Source organism: Hemibagrus wyckioides, linkage group LG08, assembly GCF_019097595.1.
Source record: "Hemibagrus wyckioides isolate EC202008001 linkage group LG08, SWU_Hwy_1.0, whole genome shotgun sequence".
NCBI lineage: Eukaryota > Metazoa > Chordata > Actinopteri > Siluriformes > Bagridae > Hemibagrus > Hemibagrus wyckioides.
The window spans coordinates 4,697,501-4,721,735 of record NC_080717.1 but is presented as its reverse complement, the minus strand read 5'-3'; the positions used below and the strand labels follow the sequence as shown (position 1 = coordinate 4,721,735).

Here is a 24,235-nt window from a genome sequence, read left to right as displayed (position 1 = left end):
CACACACACAATCAAATCTCTCTCTCACACACACACACACACACAATCAAATCTCTCTCTCACTCTCACATACACACACACACACACACACACAATCAAATCTCTCTCACACACAATCAAATCTCTCTCTCACACACACACACACAATCAAATCTCACACACACACAATCAAATCTCTCTCACACACACACACACACACACACAATCAAATCTCTCTCACACACAATCAAATCTCTCTCTCACACACAATCAAATCTCTCTCTCACACACACACACACACACACAATCAAATCTCACACACACACAATCAAATCTCTCTCTCACACACAATCAAATCTCTCTCTCACACACACACACACAATCAAATCTCTCTCTCTCACACACACACACACAATCAAATCTCTTTCTCACACACACACACACAATCAAATCTCTCTCACACACAATCAAATCTCTCTCACACACAATCAAATCTCTCTCTCACACACACACACACACACACAATCAAATCTCTCTCTCACACACAATCAAATCTCTCTCTCACACACACACACACAATCAAATCTCTCTCTCTCACACACACACACACAATCAAATCTCTTTCTCACACAATCAAATCTCTCTCTCACACACACACACACAATCAAATCTCTCTCACACACACACACACACACACACACACACAATCAAATCTCTCTCTCTCTCTCACACACACACACACACACACAATCAAATCTCTCTCACACACAATCAAATCTCTCTCTCACACACACACACACAATCAAATGTCTCTCTCACACACACACACACACACACACACACACACAATCAAATCTCTCTCACACACAATCTAAACTCTCACACACACAATCTAAACTCTCTCACACACAATCTAAACTCTCTCACACACACAATCTAAACTCTCACACACACAATCTAAACTCTCTCACACAATCTAAACTCTCTCACACACAATCTAAACTCTCTCACACACAATCATAACTCTCACACACACAATCTAAACTCTCTCACACAATCATAACTCTCTCACACACAATCTAAACTCTCTCACACACACAATCTAAACTCTCTCACACACAATCTAAACTCTCTCACACACAATCTAAACTCTCTCACACAAACAATCTAAACTCTCTCACACACACAATCATAACTCTCACACACACACAATCATAACTCTCTCACACACACAATCATAACTCTCTCACACACACAATCATAACTCTCTCACACACACAATCATAACTCTCTCACACACACAATCTAAACTCTCTCACACACACAATCTAAACTCTCTCACACACAATCTAAACTCTCTCACACACAATCTAAACTCTCTCACACAAACAATCTAAACTCTCTCACACACACAATCATAACTCTCACACACACACAATCATAACTCTCTCACACACACAATCATAACTCTCTCACACACAATCATAACTCTCACACACACACAATCATAACTCTCTCACACACACAATCATAACTCTCTCATACACAATCTAAACTCTCACACACACACAATCTAAACTCTCTCACACAATCTAAACTCTCTCAGACACAATCTAAACTCTCTCACACACAATCTAAACTCTCTCACACAATCTAAACTCTCTCAGACACAATCTAAACTCTCTCACACACAATCATAACTCTCTCACACACAATCTAAACTCTCTCACACAATCTAAACTCTCTCAGACACAATCTAAACTCTCTCACACAATCATAACTCTCTCACACACAATCTAAACTCTCACACACAATCTAAACTCTCTCACACACAATCTAAACTCTCTCACACAATCATAACTCTCTCACACACAATCTAAACTCTCACACACACAATCTAAACTCTCACACACACAATCTAAACTCTCACACACAATCATAACTCTCTCACACACAATCTAAACTCTCTCACACACACAATCTAAACTCTCACACACACAATCTAAACTCTCTCACACACAATCAAAACTCTCACACACACAATCTAAACTCTCTCACACACACAATCATAACTCTCTCACACACACAATCTAAACTCTCACACACAATCTAAACTCTCACACACAATCAAATCTCTCTCACACACAATCTAAACTCTCTCACACACACAATCATAACTCTCTCACACACAATCTAAACTCTCACACACAATCTAAACTCTCTCACACACACAATCATAACTCTCTCACACACAATCTAAACTCTCTCACACACAATCTAAACTCTCTCACACACAATCTAAACTCTCTCACACACACAATCTAAACTCTCTCACACACAATCATAACTCTCTCACACACAATCAAAACTCTCTCACACACACAATCTAAACTCTCACACACACAATCATAACTCTCTCACACACAATCAAAACTCTCACACACACAATCTAAACTCTCACACACAATCATAACTCTCTCACACACAATCTAAACTCTCTCACACACACAATCTAAACTCTCACACACACAATCTAAACTCTCTCACACACAATCAAAACTCTCACACACACAATCTAAACTCTCTCACACACACAATCATAACTCTCTCACACACACAATCTAAACTCTCACACACAATCTAAACTCTCACACACAATCAAATCTCTCTCACACACAATCTAAACTCTCTCACACACACAATCATAACTCTCTCACACACAATCTAAACTCTCACACACAATCTAAACTCTCTCACACACACAATCATAACTCTCTCACACACAATCTAAACTCTCTCACACACAATCTAAACTCTCTCACACACAATCTAAACTCTCTCACACACACAATCTAAACTCTCTCACACACAATCATAACTCTCTCACACACAATCTAAACTCTCTCACACACACAATCTAAACTCTCTCACACACACAATCATAACTCTCTCACACACAATCTAAACTCTCTCACACACACAATCTAAACTCTCTCACACACAATCTAAACTCTCTCACACACAATCTAAACTCTCTCACACACACAATCTAAACTCTCTCACACACAATCATAACTCTCTCACACACAATCTAAACTCTCTCACACACACAATCTAAACTCTCTCACACACAATCATAACTCTCTCACACACAATCATAACTCTCTCACACACACAATCATAACTCTCTCACACACAATCAAAACTCTCTCACACACACAATCTAAACTCTCTCACACACAATCTAAACTCTCTCACACAATCTAAACTCTCTCACACACAATCTAAACTCTCTCACACACACAATCATAACTCTCTCAGACACAATCTAAACTCTCTCACACACAATCAAAACTCTCTCACACACACAATCTAAACTCTCTCACACACAATCTAAACTCTCTCACACACAATCATAACTCTCTCACACACAATCAAAACTCTCTCACACACACAATCTAAACTCTCTCACACACAATCATAACTCTCTCACACACAATCAAAACTCTCTCACACACACAATCTAAACTCTCTCACACACAATCTAAACTCTCTCACACACACAATCAAAACTCTCTCACACACACAATCTAAACTCTCTCACACACAATCTAAACTCTCTCACACACACAATCAAAACTCTCTCACACACACAATCTAAACTCTCTCACACACACAATCTAAACTCTCTCACACACAATCTAAACTCTCTCACACACAATCTAAACTCTCTCACACACACAATCTAAACTCTCTCACACACAATCTAAACTCTCTCACACAATCTAAACTCTCTCACACACAATCATAACTCTCTCACACACAATCTAAACTCTCTCACACACACAATCATAACTCTCTCACACACAATCATAACTCTCTCACACACAATCTAAACTCTCTCACACACACAATCATAACTCTCTCACACACAATCTAAACTCTCACACACAATCTAAACTCTCTCACACACACAATCATAACTCTCTCACACACAATCTAAACTCTCTCACACACAATCTAAACTCTCTCACACACAATCTAAACTCTCTCACACACACAATCTAAACTCTCTCACACACAATCATAACTCTCTCACACACAATCTAAACTCTCTCACACACACAATCTAAACTCTCTCACACACAATCATAACTCTCTCACACACAATCAAAACTCTCTCACACACACAATCTAAACTCTCTCACACACAATCTAAACTCTCTCACACACAATCTAAACTCTCTCACACACACAATCTAAACACTCTCACACACAATCATAACTCTCTCACACAATCTAAACTCTCTCACACACACAATCTAAACTCTCTCACACACAATCATAACTCTCTCACACACAATCAAAACTCTCTCACACACAATCATAACTCTCTCACACACAATCAAAACTCTCTCACACACACAATCTAAACTCTCTCACACACAATCTAAACTCTCTCACACAATCTAAACTCTCTCACACACAATCTAAACTCTCTCACACACACAATCATAACTCTCTCAGACACAATCTAAACTCTCTCACACACAATCAAAACTCTCTCACACACACAATCTAAACTCTCTCACACACAATCAAAACTCTCTCACACACACAATCTAAACTCTCTCACACACAATCTAAACTCTCTCACACACAATCAAAACTCTCTCACACACACAATCTAAACTCTCTCACACACAATCTAAACTCTCTCACACACAATCAAAACTCTCTCACACACACAATCTAAACTCTCTCACACACAATCTAAACTCTCTCACACACAATCAAAACTCTCTCACACACACAATCTAAACTCTCTCACACACAATCTAAACTCTCTCACACAATCTAAACTCTCTCACACACAATCATAACTCTCTCACACACAATATAAACTCTCTCACACACAATCATAACTCTCTCACACACAATCTAAACTCTCTCACACACACAATCATAACTCTCTGAGACAATCTAAACTCTCTCACACACAATCAAAACTCTCTCACACACACAATCTAAACTCTCTCACACACAATCTAAGCTCTCTCACACACACAATCAAAACTCTCTCACACACACAATCATAACTCTCTCACACACAATCTAAACTCTCTCACACACAATCTAAACTCTCTCACACAATCTAAACTCTCTCACACACAATCATAACTCTCTCACACACAATCTAAACTCTCTCACACACACAATCATAACTCTCTCACACACAATCATAACTCTCTCACACACAATCTAAACTCTCTCACACACACAATCATAACTCTCTCACACACAATCTAAACTCTCACACACAATCTAAACTCTCTCACACACACAATCATAACTCTCTCACACACAATCTAAACTCTCTCACACACAATCTAAACTCTCTCACACACAATCTAAACTCTCTCACACACACAATCTAAACTCTCTCACACACAATCATAACTCTCTCACACACAATCTAAACTCTCTCACACACACAATCTAAACTCTCTCACACACAATCATAACTCTCTCACACACAATCAAAACTCTCTCACACACACAATCTAAACTCTCTCACACACAATCTAAACTCTCTCACACACAATCTAAACTCTCTCACACACACAATCTAAACTCTCTCACACACAATCATAACTCTCTCACACACAATCTAAACTCTCTCACACACACAATCTAAACTCTCTCACACACAATCATAACTCTCTCACACACAATCAAAACTCTCTCACACACAATCATAACTCTCTCACACACAATCAAAACTCTCTCACACACACAATCTAAACTCTCTCACACACAATCTAAACTCTCTCACACAATCTAAACTCTCTCACACACAATCTAAACTCTCTCACACACACAATCATAACTCTCTCAGACACAATCTAAACTCTCTCACACACAATCAAAACTCTCTCACACACACAATCTAAACTCTCTCACACACAATCAAAACTCTCTCACACACACAATCTAAACTCTCTCACACACAATCTAAACTCTCTCACACACAATCAAAACTCTCTCACACACACAATCTAAACTCTCTCACACACAATCTAAACTCTCTCACACACAATCAAAACTCTCTCACACACACAATCTAAACTCTCTCACACACAATCTAAACTCTCTCACACACAATCAAAACTCTCTCACACACACAATCTAAACTCTCTCACACACAATCTAAACTCTCTCACACAATCTAAACTCTCTCACACACAATCATAACTCTCTCACACACAATATAAACTCTCTCACACACAATCATAACTCTCTCACACACAATCTAAACTCTCTCACACACACAATCATAACTCTCTGAGACAATCTAAACTCTCTCACACACAATCAAAACTCTCTCACACACACAATCTAAACTCTCTCACACACAATCTAAGCTCTCTCACACACACAATCAAAACTCTCTCACACACACAATCTAAACTCTCTCACACACAATCTAAACTCTCTCACACACACAATCATAACTCTCTCACACACAATCTAAACTCTCTCACACAATCTAAACTCTCTCACACACAATCATAACTCTCTCACACACAATCAAAACTCTCTCACACACATAATCATAACTCTCTCACACACAATCTAAACTCTCTCACACACAATCTAAACTCTCTCACACACAATCTAAACTCTCTCACACACAATCTAAACTCTCTCACACACAATCAAATCTCTCTCACACACAATCTAAACTCTCTCACACACAATCTAAACTCTCTCACACACACAATCTAAACTCTCTCACACACAGTCATAACTCTCTCACACACACAATCATAACTCTCTCACACACACAATCTAAACTCTCTCACACACAATCATAACTCTCACACACAATCTAAACTCTCTCACACACAATCTAAACTCTCTCACACACACAATCTAAACTCTCTCACACACACAATCATAACTCTCTCTCACACACACAATCATAACTCTCACACACACAATCATAACTCTCACACACAATCTAAACTCTCTCACACACACAATCTACACTCACACAATCTAAACTCTCTCACACACACAATCTAAACTCTCTCACACACAATCATAACTCTCATACACACAATCTAAACTCTCTCACACACAATCATAACTCTCTCAGACACAATCTAAACTCTTTCACACACAATCATAACTCTCACACACACAATCATAACTCTCACACACACAATCATAACTCTCTCAGACACAATCTATACTCTCTCACACACAATCTAAACTCTCTCACACACAATCATAACTCTCTCACACACAATCATAACTCTCTCAGACACAATCTAAACTCTCTCACACACACAATCTAAACTCTCTCACACACAATCATAACTCTCTCACACACAATCTAAACTCTCTCACACACACAATCATAACTCTCTCACACACAATCTAAACTCTCACACACAATCTAAACTCTCTCACACACACAATCATAACTCTCTCACACACAATCTAAACTCTCTCACACACAATCTAAACTCTCTCACACACAATCTAAACTCTCTCACACACACAATCTAAACTCTCTCACACACAATCATAACTCTCTCACACACAATCTAAACTCTCTCACACACACAATCTAAACTCTCTCACACACAATCAAAACTCTCTCACACACAATCAAAACTCTCTCACACACACAATCTAAACTCTCTCACACACAATCTAAACTCTCTCACACACAATCTAAACTCTCTCACACACACAATCTAAACTCTCTCACACACAATCATAACTCTCTCACACACAATCTAAACTCTCTCACACACACAATCTAAACTCTCTCACACACAATCATAACTCTCTCACACACAATCAAAACTCTCTCACACACACAATCATAACTCTCTCACACACAATCAAAACTCTCTCACACACACAATCTAAACTCTCTCACACACAATCTAAACTCTCTCACACAATCTAAACTCTCTCACACACAATCTAAACTCTCTCACACACACAATCATAACTCTCTCAGACACAATCTAAACTCTCTCACACACAATCAAAACTCTCTCACACACACAATCTAAACTCTCTCACACACAATCTAAACTCTCTCACACACAATCATAACTCTCTCACACACAATCATAACTCTCTCACACACACAATCTAAACTCTCTCACACACAATCATAACTCTCTCACACACAATCAAAACTCTCTCACACACACAATCTAAACTCTCTCACACACAATCTAAACTCTCTCACACACAATCAAAACTCTCTCACACACACACAATCTAAACTCTCTCACACACAATCTAAACTCTCTCACACACAATCAAAACTCTCTCACACACACAATCTAAACTCTCTCACACACAATCTAAACTCTCTCACACACAATCAAAACTCTCTCACACACACAATCTAAACTCTCTCACACACAATCTAAACTCTCTCACACAATCTAAACTCTCTCACACACAATCATAACTCTCTCACACACAATATAAACTCTCTCACACACAATCATAACTCTCTCACACACAATCTAAACTCTCTCACACACACAATCATAACTCTCTGAGACAATCTAAACTCTCTCACACACAATCAAAACTCTCTCACACACACAATCTAAACTCTCTCACACACAATCTAAGCTCTCTCACACACACAATCAAAACTCTCTCACACACACAATCTAAACTCTCTCACACACAATCTAAACTCTCTCACACACACAATCATAACTCTCTCACACACAATCTAAACTCTCTCACACAATCTAAACTCTCTCACACACAATCATAACTCTCTCACACACAATCAAAACTCTCTCACACACACAATCATAACTCTCTCACACACAATCTAAACTCTCTCACACACAATCTAAACTCTCTCACACACAATCTAAACTCTCTCACACACAATCTAAACTCTCTCACACACAATCTAAACTCTCTCACACACAATCAAATCTCTCTCACACACAATCTAAACTCTCTCACACACAATCTAAACTCTCTCACACACACAATCTAAACTCTCTCACACACAGTCATAACTCTCTCACACACACAATCATAACTCTCTCACACACACAATCTAAACTCTCTCACACACAATCATAACTCTCACACACAATCTAAACTCTCTCACACACAATCTAAACTCTCTCACACACACAATCTAAACTCTCTCACACACACAATCATAACTCTCTCTCACACACACAATCATAACTCTCACACACACAATCATAACTCTCACACACAATCTAAACTCTCTCACACACACAATCTACACTCACACAATCTAAACTCTCTCACACACACAATCTAAACTCTCTCACACACAATCATAACTCTCATACACACAATCTAAACTCTCTCACACACAATCATAACTCTCTCAGACACAATCTAAACTCTTTCACACACAATCATAACTCTCACACACACAATCATAACTCTCACACACACAATCATAACTCTCTCAGACACAATCTATACTCTCTCACACACAATCTAAACTCTCTCACACACAATCATAACTCTCTCACACACAATCATAACTCTCTCAGACACAATCTAAACTCTCTCACACACACAATCTAAACTCTCTCACACACAATCATAACTCTCTCACACACAATCAAAACTCTCTCACACACAATCTAAACTCTCTCACACAATCTAAACTCTCTCACACACAATCATAACTCTCTCACACACACAATCATAACTCTCTCACACACAATCTAAACTCTCTCACACACAATCTAAACTCTCTCACACACAATCTAAACTCTCTCACACACAGTCATAACTCTCTCACACACACAATCATAACTCTCTCACACACACAATCTAAACTCTCACACACAATCATAACTCTCTCACACACAATCTAAACTCTCTCACACACAATCTAAACTCTCTCACACACAATCTAAACTCTCTCACACACAATCTAAACTCTCTCACACACAGTCATAACTCTCTCACACACAATCATAACTCTCTCACACACACAATCTAAACTCTCACACACAATCATAACTCTCTCACACACAATCTAAACTCTCTCACACACAATCTAAACTCTCTCACACACAATCTAAACTCTCTCACACACACAATCTAAACTCTCTCACACACAGTCATAACTCTCTCACACACACAATCATAACTCTCTCAGACACAATCTAAACTCTCTCACACACAATCTAAACTCTCTCACACACAATCTAAACTCTCTCACACACACAATCTAAACTCTCACACACAGTCATAACTCTCTCACACACACAATCATAACTCTCTCACACACAATCTAAACTCTCTCACACACACAATCTACACTCTCTCACACAATCTAAACTCTCTCACACACACAATCTAAACTCTCTCACACACAATCATAACTCTCACACACACAATCATAACTCTCTCAGACACAATCTAAACTCTCTCAGACACAATCATAACTCTCACACACACAATCATAACTCTCTCACACACAATCTAAACTCTCTCACACACACAATCTAAACTCTCTCACACACACAATCTAAACTCTCTCACACACACAATCTAAACTCTCACACACACAATCATAACTCTCTCACACACAATCTAAACTCTCTCACACACAATCATAACTCTCTCACACACACAATCATAACTCTCTCACACACACAATCATAACTCTCACACACACACAATCATAACTCTCACACACACACAATCATAACTCTCTCACACACACAATCATAACTCTCACACACACACAATCATAACTCTCTCACACACAATCTAAACTCTCACACACACAATCTAAACTCTCTCACACACAATCTACACTCTCTCACACACAATCTAAACTCTCACACACACAATCTAAACTCTCTCACACACAATCTAAACTCTCTCACACACACAATCAAAACTCTCTCACACACACAATCTAAACTCTCTCACACACAATCTAAACTCTCTCACACACACAATCAAAACTCTCTCACACACACAATCTAAACTCTCTCACACACACAATCTAAACTCTCTCACACACAATCTAAACTCTCTCACACACAATCAAAACTCTCTCACACACACAATCTAAACTCTCTCACACACAATCTAAACTCTCTCACACAATCTAAACTCTCTCACACACAATCATAACTCTCTCACACACAATCATAACTCTCTCACACACAATCATAACTCTCTCACACACAATCTAAACTCTCTCACACACACAATCATAACTCTCTCACACACAATCTAAACTCTCACACACAATCTAAACTCTCTCACACACACAATCATAACTCTCTCACACACAATCTAAACTCTCTCACACACAATTTAAACTCTCTCACACACAATCTAAACTCTCTCACACACAATCTAAACTCTCTCACACACAATCATAACTCTCTCACACACAATCTAAACTCTCTCACACACACAATCTAAACTCTCTCACACACAATCATAACTCTCTCACACACAATCAAAACTCTCTCACACACACAATCTAAACTCTCTCACACACAATCTAAACTCTCTCACACACAATCTAAACTCTCTCACACACACAATCTAAACTCTCTCACACACAATCATAACTCTCTCACACACAATCTAAACTCTCTCACACACACAATCTAAACTCTCTCACACACAATCATAACTCTCTCACACACAATCTAAACTCTCTCACACACAATCATAACTCTCTCACACACAATCAAAACTCTCTCACACACACAATCTAAACTCTCTCACACACAATCTAAACTCTCTCACACAATCTAAACTCTCTCACACACAATCTAAACTCTCTCACACACACAATCATAACTCTCTCAGACACAATCTAAACTCTCTCACACACAATCAAAACTCTCTCACACACACAATCTAAACTCTCTCACACACAATCATAACTCTCTCACACACAATCTAAACTCTCTCACACACAATCAAAACTCTCTCACACACACAATCTAAACTCTCTCACACACAATCATAACTCTCTCACACACAATCAAAACTCTCTCACACACACAATCTAAACTCTCTCACACACAATCTAAACTCTCTCACACACAATCAAAACTCTCTCACACACACAATCTAAACTCTCTCACACACAATCTAAACTCTCTCACACACAATCAAAACTCTCTCACACACACAATCTAAACTCTCTCACACACAATCTAAACTCTCTCACACACAATCTAAACTCTCTCACACACAATCAAAACTCTCTCACACACACAATCTAAACTCACTCACACACAATCTAAACTCTCTCACACAATCTAAACTCTCTCACACACAATCATAACTCTCTCACACACAATATAAACTCTCTCACACACACAATCATAACTCTCTCACACACAATCATAACTCTCTCACACACAATCTAAACTCTCTCACACACACAATCATAACTCTCTGAGACAATCTAAACTCTCTCACACACAATCAAAACTCTCTCACACACACAATCTAAACTCTCTCACACACAATCTAAGCTCTCTCACACACACAATCAAAACTCTCTCACACACACAATCTAAACTCTCTCACACACAATCTAAACTCTCTCACACACACAATCATAACTCTCTCACACACAATCTAAACTCTCTCACACAATCTAAACTCTCTCACACACAATCATAACTCTCTCACACACAATCAAAACTCTCTCACACACACAATCATAACTCTCTCACACACAATCTAAACTCTCTCACACACAATCTAAACTCTCTCACACACAATCTAAACTCTCTCACACACAATCTAAACTCTCTCACACACAATCAAATCTCTCTCACACACAATCTAAACTCTCTCACACACAATCTAAACTCTCTCACACACACAATCTAAACTCTCTCACACACAGTCATAACTCTCTCACACACACAATCATAACTCTCTCACACACACAATCTAAACTCTCTCACACACAATCATAACTCTCACACACAATCTAAACTCTCACACACACAATCTAAACTCTCTCACACACACAATCATAACTCTCTCTCACACACACAATCATAACTCTCACACACACAATCATAACTCTCACACACAATCTAAACTCTCTCACACACACAATCTACACTCACACAATCTAAACTCTCTCACACACACAATCTAAACTCTCTCACACACAATCATAACTCTCATACACACAATCTAAACTCTCTCACACACAATCATAACTCTCTCAGACACAATCTAAACTCTTTCACACACAATCATAACTCTCACACACACAATCATAACTCTCACACACACAATCATAACTCTCTCAGACACAATCTATACTCTCTCACACACAATCTAAACTCTCTCACACACAATCATAACTCTCTCACACACAATCATAACTCTCTCAGACACAATCTAAACTCTCTCACACACACAATCTAAACTCTCTCACACACAATCATAACTCTCTCACACACAATCTAAACTCTCTCACACAATCTAAACTCTCTCACACACAATCATAACTCTCTCACACACACAATCTAAACTCTCTCACACACAATCTAAACTCTCTCACACACAATCTAAACTCTCTCACACACAATCTAAACTCTCTCACACACAGTCATAACTCTCTCACACACACAATCATAACTCTCTCACACACACAATCTAAACTCTCACACACAATCATAACTCTCTCACACACAATCTAAACTCTCTCACACACAATCTAAACTCTCTCACACACAATCTAAACTCTCTCACACACAATCTAAACTCTCTCACACACAGTCATAACTCTCTCACACACACAATCATAACTCTCTCACACACACAATCTAAACTCTCACACACAATCATAACTCTCTCACACACAATCTAAACTCTCTCACACACAATCTAAACTCTCTCACACACAATCTAAACTCTCTCACACACACAATCTAAACTCTCTCACACACAGTCATAACTCTCTCACACACACAATCATAACTCTCTCAGACACAATCTAAACTCTCTCACACACAATCTAAACTCTCTCACACACAATCTAAACTCTCTCACACACACAATCTAAACTCTCACACACAGTCATAACTCTCTCACACACACAATCATAACTCTCTCACACACAATCTAAACTCTCTCACACACACAATCTACACTCTCTCACACAATCTAAACTCTCTCACACACACAATCTAAACTCTCTCACACACAATCATAACTCTCACACACACAATCATAACTCTCTCAGACACAATCTAAACTCTCTCAGACACAATCATAACTCTCACACACACAATCATATCTCTCTCACACACAATCTAAACTCTCTCACACACACAATCTAAACTCTCTCACACACACAATCTAAACTCTCTCACACACACAATCTAAACTCTCACACACACAATCATAACTCTCTCACACACAATCTAAACTCTCTCACACACAATCATAACTCTCTCACACACACAATCATAACTCTCTCACACACACAATCATAACTCTCACACACACACAATCATAACTCTCACACACACACAATCATAACTCTCTCACACACACAATCATAACTCTCACACACACACAATCATAACTCTCTCACACACAATCTAAACTCTCACACACACACAATCTAAACTCTCTCACACACAATCTACACTCTCTCACACACAATGTAAACTCACTCACACACAATCTAAACTCTCTCTCACACAATCTAAACTCTCTCACACACACAATCTAAACTCTCACACACACAATCTAAACTCTCTCACACACAATCATAACTCTCTCACACACAATCAAAACTCTCTCTCACACACAATCTAAACTCTCTCACACACAATCTAAACTCTCTCACACACAATCTAAACTCTCTCAGACACACAATCTAAACTCTCACACACACACAATCTAAACTCTCTCACACACAATCAAAACTCTCTCTCTCTCTCTCTCTCTCTCACACACACACACACACACACAACCAAACTCTCTCACACAATCCCTTTTTGTTTCTCTCTCTTCTTCATCCATCAGGTTCGCTCCTCCTATTCAAAGGCTCTCACTATTGGAAATTTGCTCGCCCAGGCTCGGCCCCTGAGGCTGGCTTTCCCCGACCTGTGTCCTCAGATTGGTTGAACTGCCCAGACCCCTCCCCTCATCACCCTGGTGATATCGCTCTGATGTCCACTGTCGGTCAGAAGGATCTTCGAGAGAGAAAAAAGGAAGGAGCTTTGGAGCAGATCAGGCGTAGGGACAAAACCACAGCAAGACATACAGACAATCCTGAGGAATGTCCCTGCTTCAACAGCGCAGCGCTAGCTAGCACCAGTCTGCATTTCCTGACGATTAGCCTGCTCTTACACACTCTTTTCCCGACACACTCACATCCTGTTCACCTTTAGATATATTTTTATGTAATTTTTAAATCAACTGTCCAGTTTCAGTGAGCCTGAGATGCTTTTCTGCTCACCACGTTGGCTATTTGAGTTACTGTAGCCTTTCTGTCAGCTCCAACTAGCCTGGAAGCATAGAAGCATATAAGCATGTCTTTGGACTGTGGGAGGAAACCGGAGCACCCAGAGGAAACCCTCCAAGCACGGAAAACATGCAAACTCCACACACACAGTGACCAGGGGGAAGACTCGAACCCAGGCCACATTTATAGTATCGATTAAAGATTAATGAATTAAACACACTCCCAATTAAAACCACAGTTTTATTGTTAATTCAATTCTCTCTCTCTCTCTCTCTCTCTCTCTCTCTCTCTCATATACTACCTGCCTAATTTCATAAAGATAACACCTGTATTCCTGAAATAGATCTAAATAAATTACTAAATAAATTCAGTATTCACAACACACACAACCACAATAATAATAATAATAATAATAATAATAAAATGATTTGATCCCTTGCTGAATTTGTATGCTTGCCCATTGACAAAGAATTGACCAATCTATAATTCTAATGGTAGATTTATTATTATATACATATATTTAATGGTAGGTTTATTTGCACAGTGACAGAATAACAACAACAAAAAATCCAGAAAAAAAAGCATTTCAAAAAAGTTCTACATTGATTTGCATTTTAATGAGTGAAATAAATATTTGACCCCTTTCACAAAACATGACTTAGTACTTGGTGGCAAAACCCTTGTTGGCAATCACAGAGGTCAGGCGTTTCTTGTGGTTGGCCACCAGGTCTGCACACATCTCAGGAGGAATTTTGTCCCACTCCTCTTTGCAGATCCTCTCCAGGTCATTAAGGTTTCAAGGCTGACGTTTGGCAACTCGAACCTTCAGCATAAGATTAAGGTCTGGAGACTGGCTAGGCCACAGTCCTTCGTAGCCTTGGCCGTGTGTTTTGGGTCATTGTCATGCTGGAAGACCCATCCACGACCCATTTTCAGTGCCCTGAAGGAAGGAGGTTCTCACTCAAGATTTTACGGTACATGGCCCAGGTACATGCAGTTGTCCTGTCCCCTTAGCAGAAAAACACTCCCAAAGAATAATGTTTCCACCTCCATGTTTGACGCAGCAATCCTCCTCCTCCAAACACGGCGAGTAGAGATGATGCCAAAGAGCTGGATTTTGGTCTCATCTGACCACAACACCTTCACCCAGTTCTCCTCTGAATCATTCAGATGTTCATTTGGAAAACTTCAGCAGGTCCTGTACACATGCTTTCTTGAGCAGGAGGACCTTGCGGGTACTGCAGGACATTTTAAAATCATATTCCTTCATCAGCATCTGGTAAATAATAACAATTAAAAAAAGCCTCCTTACAGATACACCGATCAGCCATAACATTATGACCACCTGCCTTCAGCAGTTTGAGCAACAGTAGCTCATCTGTTGGATCGGATCACATGAGCCAGCCTTCTCTCCCCATGTGCATCAATGAGCCTTGGCCCCCCATGACCCTGCATGTATGAGCCTGGTAAGAACTACAGGAAACAATCTCCTGACCCATGCCATGACCAGTAAAACACATTATTTTATTTTCACATTATTATGTCTACTGTCAGGTAATAATGAAACTATCCTGTACTGTTATTCCCATCTTCTTCCAACTGTCTCACTGGATAGAAACTACTCCCGAAGACTACTTTTTCTATTTTGTAAACTTTTCTTCCATGATGCCATGATGTACATTCACATAACTGTGCCAGAACATTCCTACATTTGTCCTTTTCTTTGCTGTCAATTAAAATGTTTCTGACATAATAAATATGGAAAAACGTCGATGATAAATCATAGGAACTGTCTTGTAGATGTAATACTATGATTTTCCACAAGGCGGCACTGCATCCACACTGCATCCATTCTCTCTCGCTCTCTCTCGCTCTCTCTCTCTATCTTTAGAGATATTTATATACATTTGACCTTTTCTTTACTGTCAACTAAAATGTCTATGAAATAATAAATATAGAAAAAACGTCTGTTACGATAAATCATAGAAATTGTCTTGTAGATGTAATACTATGCTTTTCCACAAGATGGCACTGCATCCACACATCCTACTCCTCTCTCTCTCTCTCTCTCGCTCTCTCTCTCACACACACACACACAAACTCTCTCTCTCTCTTACACACACACACACACACACACACAAACTCTCTCTCTCTCTCTCTCTCTCTCTCTCTCACACACACACACACACAAACTCTCTCTCTCTCTCTCACACACACACACAAACTCTCTCTCTCTCACACACACACACACACACACACACAAACACACACTCTCTCTCTCTCTCTCACACACAAACACACTCTCTCTCTCTCTCTCTCTCTCTCTCTCTTCTTTACTGTCAACTAAAATGTTTATGAAATAATAAATATAGATAGATTGTAGATGTAATACTTTGCTTTTCCATGCTTTTGTTTAAAGAAACTAATCAACTATAGGGTGATGTCATAGAGCAAGACAGGAAGTTGATTATTGTTCCTCACATTATGAATAAAAAAATGTAATTATCATGCATATTATAGCAGCTTTAAACAGCTGTACTATCAGGACTCGACACCTCCGGACTTGTGTGAAGAGTGTTTGTGTGTTTGTGTGTTTGTAGCTAGGGAACACAAAGTCTAAAAACCAACGAGGGATTTGTCCCGAAAACAAGGTGAGCATCTGGGATGGATAATCACATCCATGTAGTTTATTACACAGCAGTTTATTAGATATCCAGTAACTACAATATCAGGCCTTCAGCTAAACTGTCTAACACCTTGTTTTACTACACTGGTAATTATACAGCTTATATCAGACAATCCAGGCTCTTATTGTATTACAGAAATACAGAAATAAATCCATGGGTGGATTTGTGTTTTTTTGCAGAATTGTACCAGAGGGATACAAGAGAGACTAAAGCAAAACAAAACTAAAGACACTGCTTAAAATACCACCATGAGACTTTCACTGTTAATATCAGTACTGTTCAACCTGTTCAACCTGATTATGATTAAGGAGAAATAAAGTGCTCAAGTCAGTGCAGTGTGTCTTCTGATTGCACTGTCAGGAGACACATGAGTGAAAATTTTCCTTTAACTCAAATAAAATATATTACATTGACAAATTAACCTTTTAACAGCTATTGTTAAAATACACCAATCATTATGAACACTGAGAGGTGAAGTGAATAACACTGATGATCTCCTCATCATGGCACCTGTTAGTGGGTGGGATATATATTCAGGGCTGTTTTGGCAGCAAAAGAGGGGGACCAACACCAATATTAGACAGGTGGTCATAATGTTATGCCTGATAACAGGTATTCAAAAATATAAATGAAATATTCTGTATAAACAAAATGTATGCACATAATAAGAGGAGTGTGTATAATATTTGTTATAATATGTGTAGTGTATCAGGGCATCACGCCTATAAAAGCAAACCCACATGTCTTTAACTCCGTCCATACATCCATTGTCCTCTGTCTAGGGCTGAACAGTAAGATGACGTCAGAGTACAGGTGGAAAGGGAGGAGCTTCTCTACTGAGCACTTAAGTGAAGTCAGAGCAGGAGAGAGACAGGAGGATGATGATGTTCCGCAAAACTTTTCACAACCACATCACTGTCACCGTCATCATCATCATCAGCTGCTGCGCTGTGGTCACGAGCTTTTTCCTGAAAAGACATGACAGCACCTCGGATTTGTAACGCCTTGTCACTGAACACTACTACTCTACCGAAATGACCAGACGTGTGTCCTGCTCACGGGGAAGTTTCGTTTTGAGGAGCGGATTTTAAACTCCAAAAGGTACAGAGATCTGATCAGGGCACCTTGTTCGGGCTGGGATGAGATGCTATGAGAGGTTTCTCATTGTCACAGTTCTGCTGTTTGGAGGCTTCCTCCTAATGTTCACCTCCAGGCAGTCCACAGCAGACGGTAAGCGCACTTTATTACGCTTCTCAGGATCAGATATTATAACGCGCAACGACACTCAAGCGCGCGCGAGACCGGGCGTTTATTCATTCTTATGTCGTCCATTCACTTTTTTCTGCTGGGTAAAAGGTGTGGCATTTTTACAGTAGAATATAGATGTCTATTCACTACACAGCAAATTTAAGTTAACTTTACACTCCGTGTAACTAATTCTTAAAACTACAGCGCGTGACACTGTATTAGATATGTAATCTCGTGTAGTGTGCAATAATAATAATAATAAACCGGACATGACCGTTCATTACAGTAAAAGTGTTGTTGCTTTAAAAAATTTTTAAGTTGTTGCCTTTCGTTAGTCTGGTGGCACGTGCGGCTGTTCAGGCGTGACAGCAACAGTATGAGGAAGTACTATTTCTCACTAAAATACATAAAGGCTAAAGTTTCACTTAACGCCTTCTGGGTCAAGCTCTGTGGCTCCAAACACACATCTAGACATGTTTAAAAGCACTAACTAGACGTCTATTGACCTCATGTGAGAGTGGTGTCACCGGTTCACCACTGTTCCTTTTTTGTTCCTTCCACTTTTGATAGATACTGACCACTGCAGACCGGGAACACCTCCACAAGAGCTGCAGTTTTGTAGATACTCTGATCCGGTTGTCTAGACATCACAATTTGGTCCTTCGTCAAAAGAATCCTTACAAATCCTTTTTCCTGCTTCTAACACATCAACTTTGTGGACAAAATGTTGACTTGCTGCCTAATATATCCCACCCACTAACAGGTGCCATGATGAGGAGATCATCAGTCTTATTCACGGCACCTCTCAGTGGTCATAATGTTATGCCTGATTGGTGTATATTCAGGTACCCTTAGCCTAGTTAGTGCACTATCCACCTCTGGCTTCCTACGATTAACAAAACATTTGAATACATTGTCTCTGAAATGTCAGTAATGTCTTAAATATCACAGACACAATGTCAGCTCAGCTTTAGACACACGTTCGCGAGCCTGTATTTGAAAGACTATGCAATATTACTTAAACTCAATCCCTACTGAAAAATCTGATCTGGTCAAACAGGTAGAGAAGCTGTATCCGAATTACAAATGCATCACAGACAGCTTAAAACAACAACGAATTCGAAAAGTTTCGTTTTAGGCACGGCACAATGAATCTGGCTTTGTAGCTGTTAAAAATGGTTCAAGTTTGACCAGTTTATACCAGTTTTTCAGCTTGTAGCTTGTCAGACTAAGCTAAGGGTATAGTGTTCGTTACATTTCCATCACCTTAGGTTGTGTGAGATACAATATACACAATGAACCTAGGGAATTCCTTGTATGGTACGGCACTATACTGTAAGTCCAGGACACAACGCAGTATGTCCGATTGTCCAGCCTAATTCACACCTTACAGATGTATATCTGCTCCTGCTTGGGACTTTGTCACTTGTGACTCACATGTGTATCCTCCCAGATTCACTCCCTACAGATTTACACTTCCCAAATACACTTTATAACCATGTCTCACATGGGTTCAACAATTTGTACAGATGAAATGCTGCTGTAATCATGAAGAGTGTCTTGTGGTTCATCCTAGGACTCCTACTCATACCCAAAAGACACTTATGGTTCCCTTCAGGTTTCTTCTTCATGCCATTTCAGGGAGTTTTCCTCATCAATGTCACGTCTGGTTTACTCATTAAGGTGGAATATGCCATAAATAAAACCATCCACGTATACTATGTCCAGTAGTGCACTATAGTATGTCTAAATGTCTATAGTATGCACTAAATGTCTTACAAGTCCACTGACCAAACTCCTTCAGCACACTAGATAGCGTATATATGTATATTCAGTATAGGAAACATTGACCAGACGTTGTTGTTGTTCCAGTTTGGTCCAGTTTGGGTCCAGTGTAGCCTAACTAGGTTGGCACACAACTGGTGACCTCTTTTTTAAGGTGCAGCATGTTGTGCTTTCTGACATGAGTGGATATTTGAGTTTCCGTGGACATCCCGTCAGTTTGAACCAGTCTCTGACCTCTAGAGATCATTGTGCCTGAAAATCTCAGCAAACAATTCCAAGTGTTTCTGCTGCCACCTGATTGGCTGATTGGATAATAACACGAGTGTGAACGTGTATTAATAAGTATTCCTAACACTCCAGCTTTGATGGTGTTCTGTGTATTGCACTAGGCATGATATCATTACTATACTGCAGTAACTTACTGTATGTAGTGCACAATATTGCACAATTGTGCAGCTGCTACTACACCCTGCTGAGCTCATGAATAAAGCCATTTGCAAGGATCTAATGTCATTGTTTGCATAGGTTAATCATTTCACTGTAAACAATAGCAAACAAATATTATTCACAGTGCATATAGAAACATGCTCTGCTATAAACCTACACAGAGCTATAAACTGACCTCTTGGCTTTTTATAGCTGACAGTTAGAAGGGAAGGAAGGCGCGTTACAGTGTTTTGTTTTTCTTCGACTTTAGATTTCCGTTGCATGCACAACATAGGTTGTATGTCAGAAGATTTAGAAGCTTTTACATCGTACAATATCAGCTCTACTCCTTCATTATGGAGCAATTTCTGGATTACAAAACTCGTGTTTTGAAACACTAACCCATAAATCACTTAGGCAATTAGTTGGAAAAATCATCAGCAGAGATTTCAGCTTTCCAGAAAGATCCTAAGCCTCAGTGTGGCCGTGTTTGTCGGAAGATTTCTGCTCTTTGGCTCTACCACATGCAAATAAAAGTATACGCAAGCTTATATGTAGCAGGTCAAATGTTCAGACATGCGAACTTTAGGAAGGTTTACCTTTTTCGGCTATCTTTAAATAATCGTGAGAATATTAACACTATGAAAACACATATAGAACCATGCATTAAGAAAAGTTTTCAATCAAAACTTTTTTAGATTTTAATTTTATGACTTTGAAATAAACAAATAAACCCGAAGGTCTCACTGCTTTTCTTAAATATTGCTCGTTTTATGTAGTTATCAAGTACTGATTAAAACCTGACAGATTAATAATAAATTCCAAAGTATTCATTTTTTTTGCAACAATAAATCCCAAAGTATTCATTTTTTTCAACCATAAATTCCAAAGTATTTTTTAACCATGTATTGTTTTGTTTAATCTTGTGTAGCATCCATTAAAAAACGTTACTTCCTGTTATTTTTTAATATACAATAATTTCTTCACCAGACAAAAATCAGAGGTTGACGTCTTACCAGATTTACTTTAAATATTAATGTTAAATGTCTGTTTTTATTTTAAATTTTTATATTCTTTTAAAGCGGCTTTGCTGCAATGATGTTAAAAAGATATACAAATAAAATTGAATTGAACTAAAGCTTTCAGTCTTAAAAAAAAATTAAACAAAGCACTAAAACTGGTGAAAATCATAAAATAAAAAATAAAAAAAATAAATACCTTCTCATGAGGAAAGAAGAAAATGATGCAGATTTTTTTATCCAGTGTCCAGTATTTGGTGTTACTAAAGTAAGCATGATTGTTATGGACAGATAATATATTTTCTTTGAAGATGAACTACTGTCAGAGCTGCAGTTAGAGACAATTAATCAAACCCAAAAATCCAGCGATGCTGTGATCTAAATACACTTAGACATGGAGACTGACTTCACTGTTTACATTAATCTGTCATTTCAGTCAAAGACAACTGCCTGGCTGCATAAAAGATGTAAATGTAAGTCAGTTTGGATAAGGAAGTCATAAATGTAAATGAAATGGAAACATGACTTGAATCATATAATCGGTAACAATACTGAATGGTCATGGTTTCATGCACTGCATTGCTGACCGAGGATTGGCTGATTAGATAATTGCAGGTACGAGTAGGTGTAGAGGTTTTTCAATGTGACTAAGAAGGGCAAGTTAGTCCTTTCTGATGCCATCCATTCATTTCAACTGCTTCGTTCTGGATTTAAACTCCCTTTGTGCAAATCAAATACATGTACACCGATCAGGCATAACATTATAAGCAGTGAGTGGTGAAGTGAGTAAGACTGATGATCTCCTCATCATGGCACCTGTTAGTGGGTGGGATATATCAGGCAGCAAGTGAACATTTTGTCCTCAAAGTTGATGTGTTAGAAGCAGGAAAAATGGACAAGCGTAAGGATTTGAGCGAGTTTGATGAAGGGCCAAATTGTGATGTCTAGACCACTGGATCAGAGCATCTCCAAAACTTGTGGGGTGTTCACGGTCTGCAGTGGAAACAAATGAATGCTTTTATGCCCACAAGTCTGTTAGAGTTGGCTTCCAGTGTGAGATGTGTGTTTTTCCCTCTGTTGGATAACCTTATGCAGAATTTATAGTGGGTAAAGATTCACATTTTAGACGCTTATGATTGCCACAGCTACTGAATATTCGGCCATTGTACAGTTATTTTTGTGAATGAGTATTTAAAGAAAAGCTAAGAGTGAATATTGGGAATATCAGGTGGAATATTTACTTCATAAAGACATTGTCATTCATTTTGAAGACCAGACCAGGAGGTGAAAATTCTTTGTGTTGAATCTGCCTAAACAAATTTTTACCTCCACTAGCATATATTAAAATCTGGTATTGGGGCTTGTAAACTTTTGGTATTTGAGTGTGTCTGAACATTTGACCGAGCGACATGAGCTTACGTATATATTTTATTTGCATGTGGTAAAGCTATGGAGCAGAATTTCTCCTACAAATATGGCAAGAGATCTACCACACTGAGGCTTAGGAACTTTCCAGACAGCAGAACTTCAGCTAAGCAGACCGC

General features: G+C 38.8%; 2 protein-coding genes across 3 annotated transcripts in view; both read left to right on the top strand.

Annotated features, from left to right (window-relative positions):
* The window catches only part of mmp17b (matrix metallopeptidase 17b), a 28,867-nt gene extending 13,053 nt beyond the window's left edge, over window positions 1–15,814 (top strand). Inside the window, exon 12 of the mRNA XM_058396462.1 lies at window positions 15,085–15,814. Coding sequence (XP_058252445.1) covers window positions 15,085–15,452 — 368 coding nt within the window. The 3' untranslated portion in view covers window positions 15,453–15,814. The remainder of the gene's footprint in view (window positions 1–15,084) is intronic.
* Window positions 15,815–19,050: 3,236 nt separating this feature from the next.
* zgc:154054 (Alpha-1,3-mannosyl-glycoprotein 4-beta-N-acetylglucosaminyltransferase B-like) overlaps window positions 19,051–24,235 on the top strand; it is a 30,148-nt gene continuing 24,963 nt past the window's right edge. The window contains exon 1 of one of the 2 annotated variants that reach the window (XM_058397129.1): window positions 19,051–19,314. Coding sequence is in view for 1 of the 2 variants with exons in the window: in XM_058397128.1 (XP_058253111.1) it covers window positions 19,353–19,443 (91 nt within the window). In the remaining variant the exon portion in view is untranslated. Of the gene's footprint in view, window positions 19,444–24,235 lie in introns of both variants that reach the window. The other variant, XM_058397128.1, reaches the window with a different exon arrangement.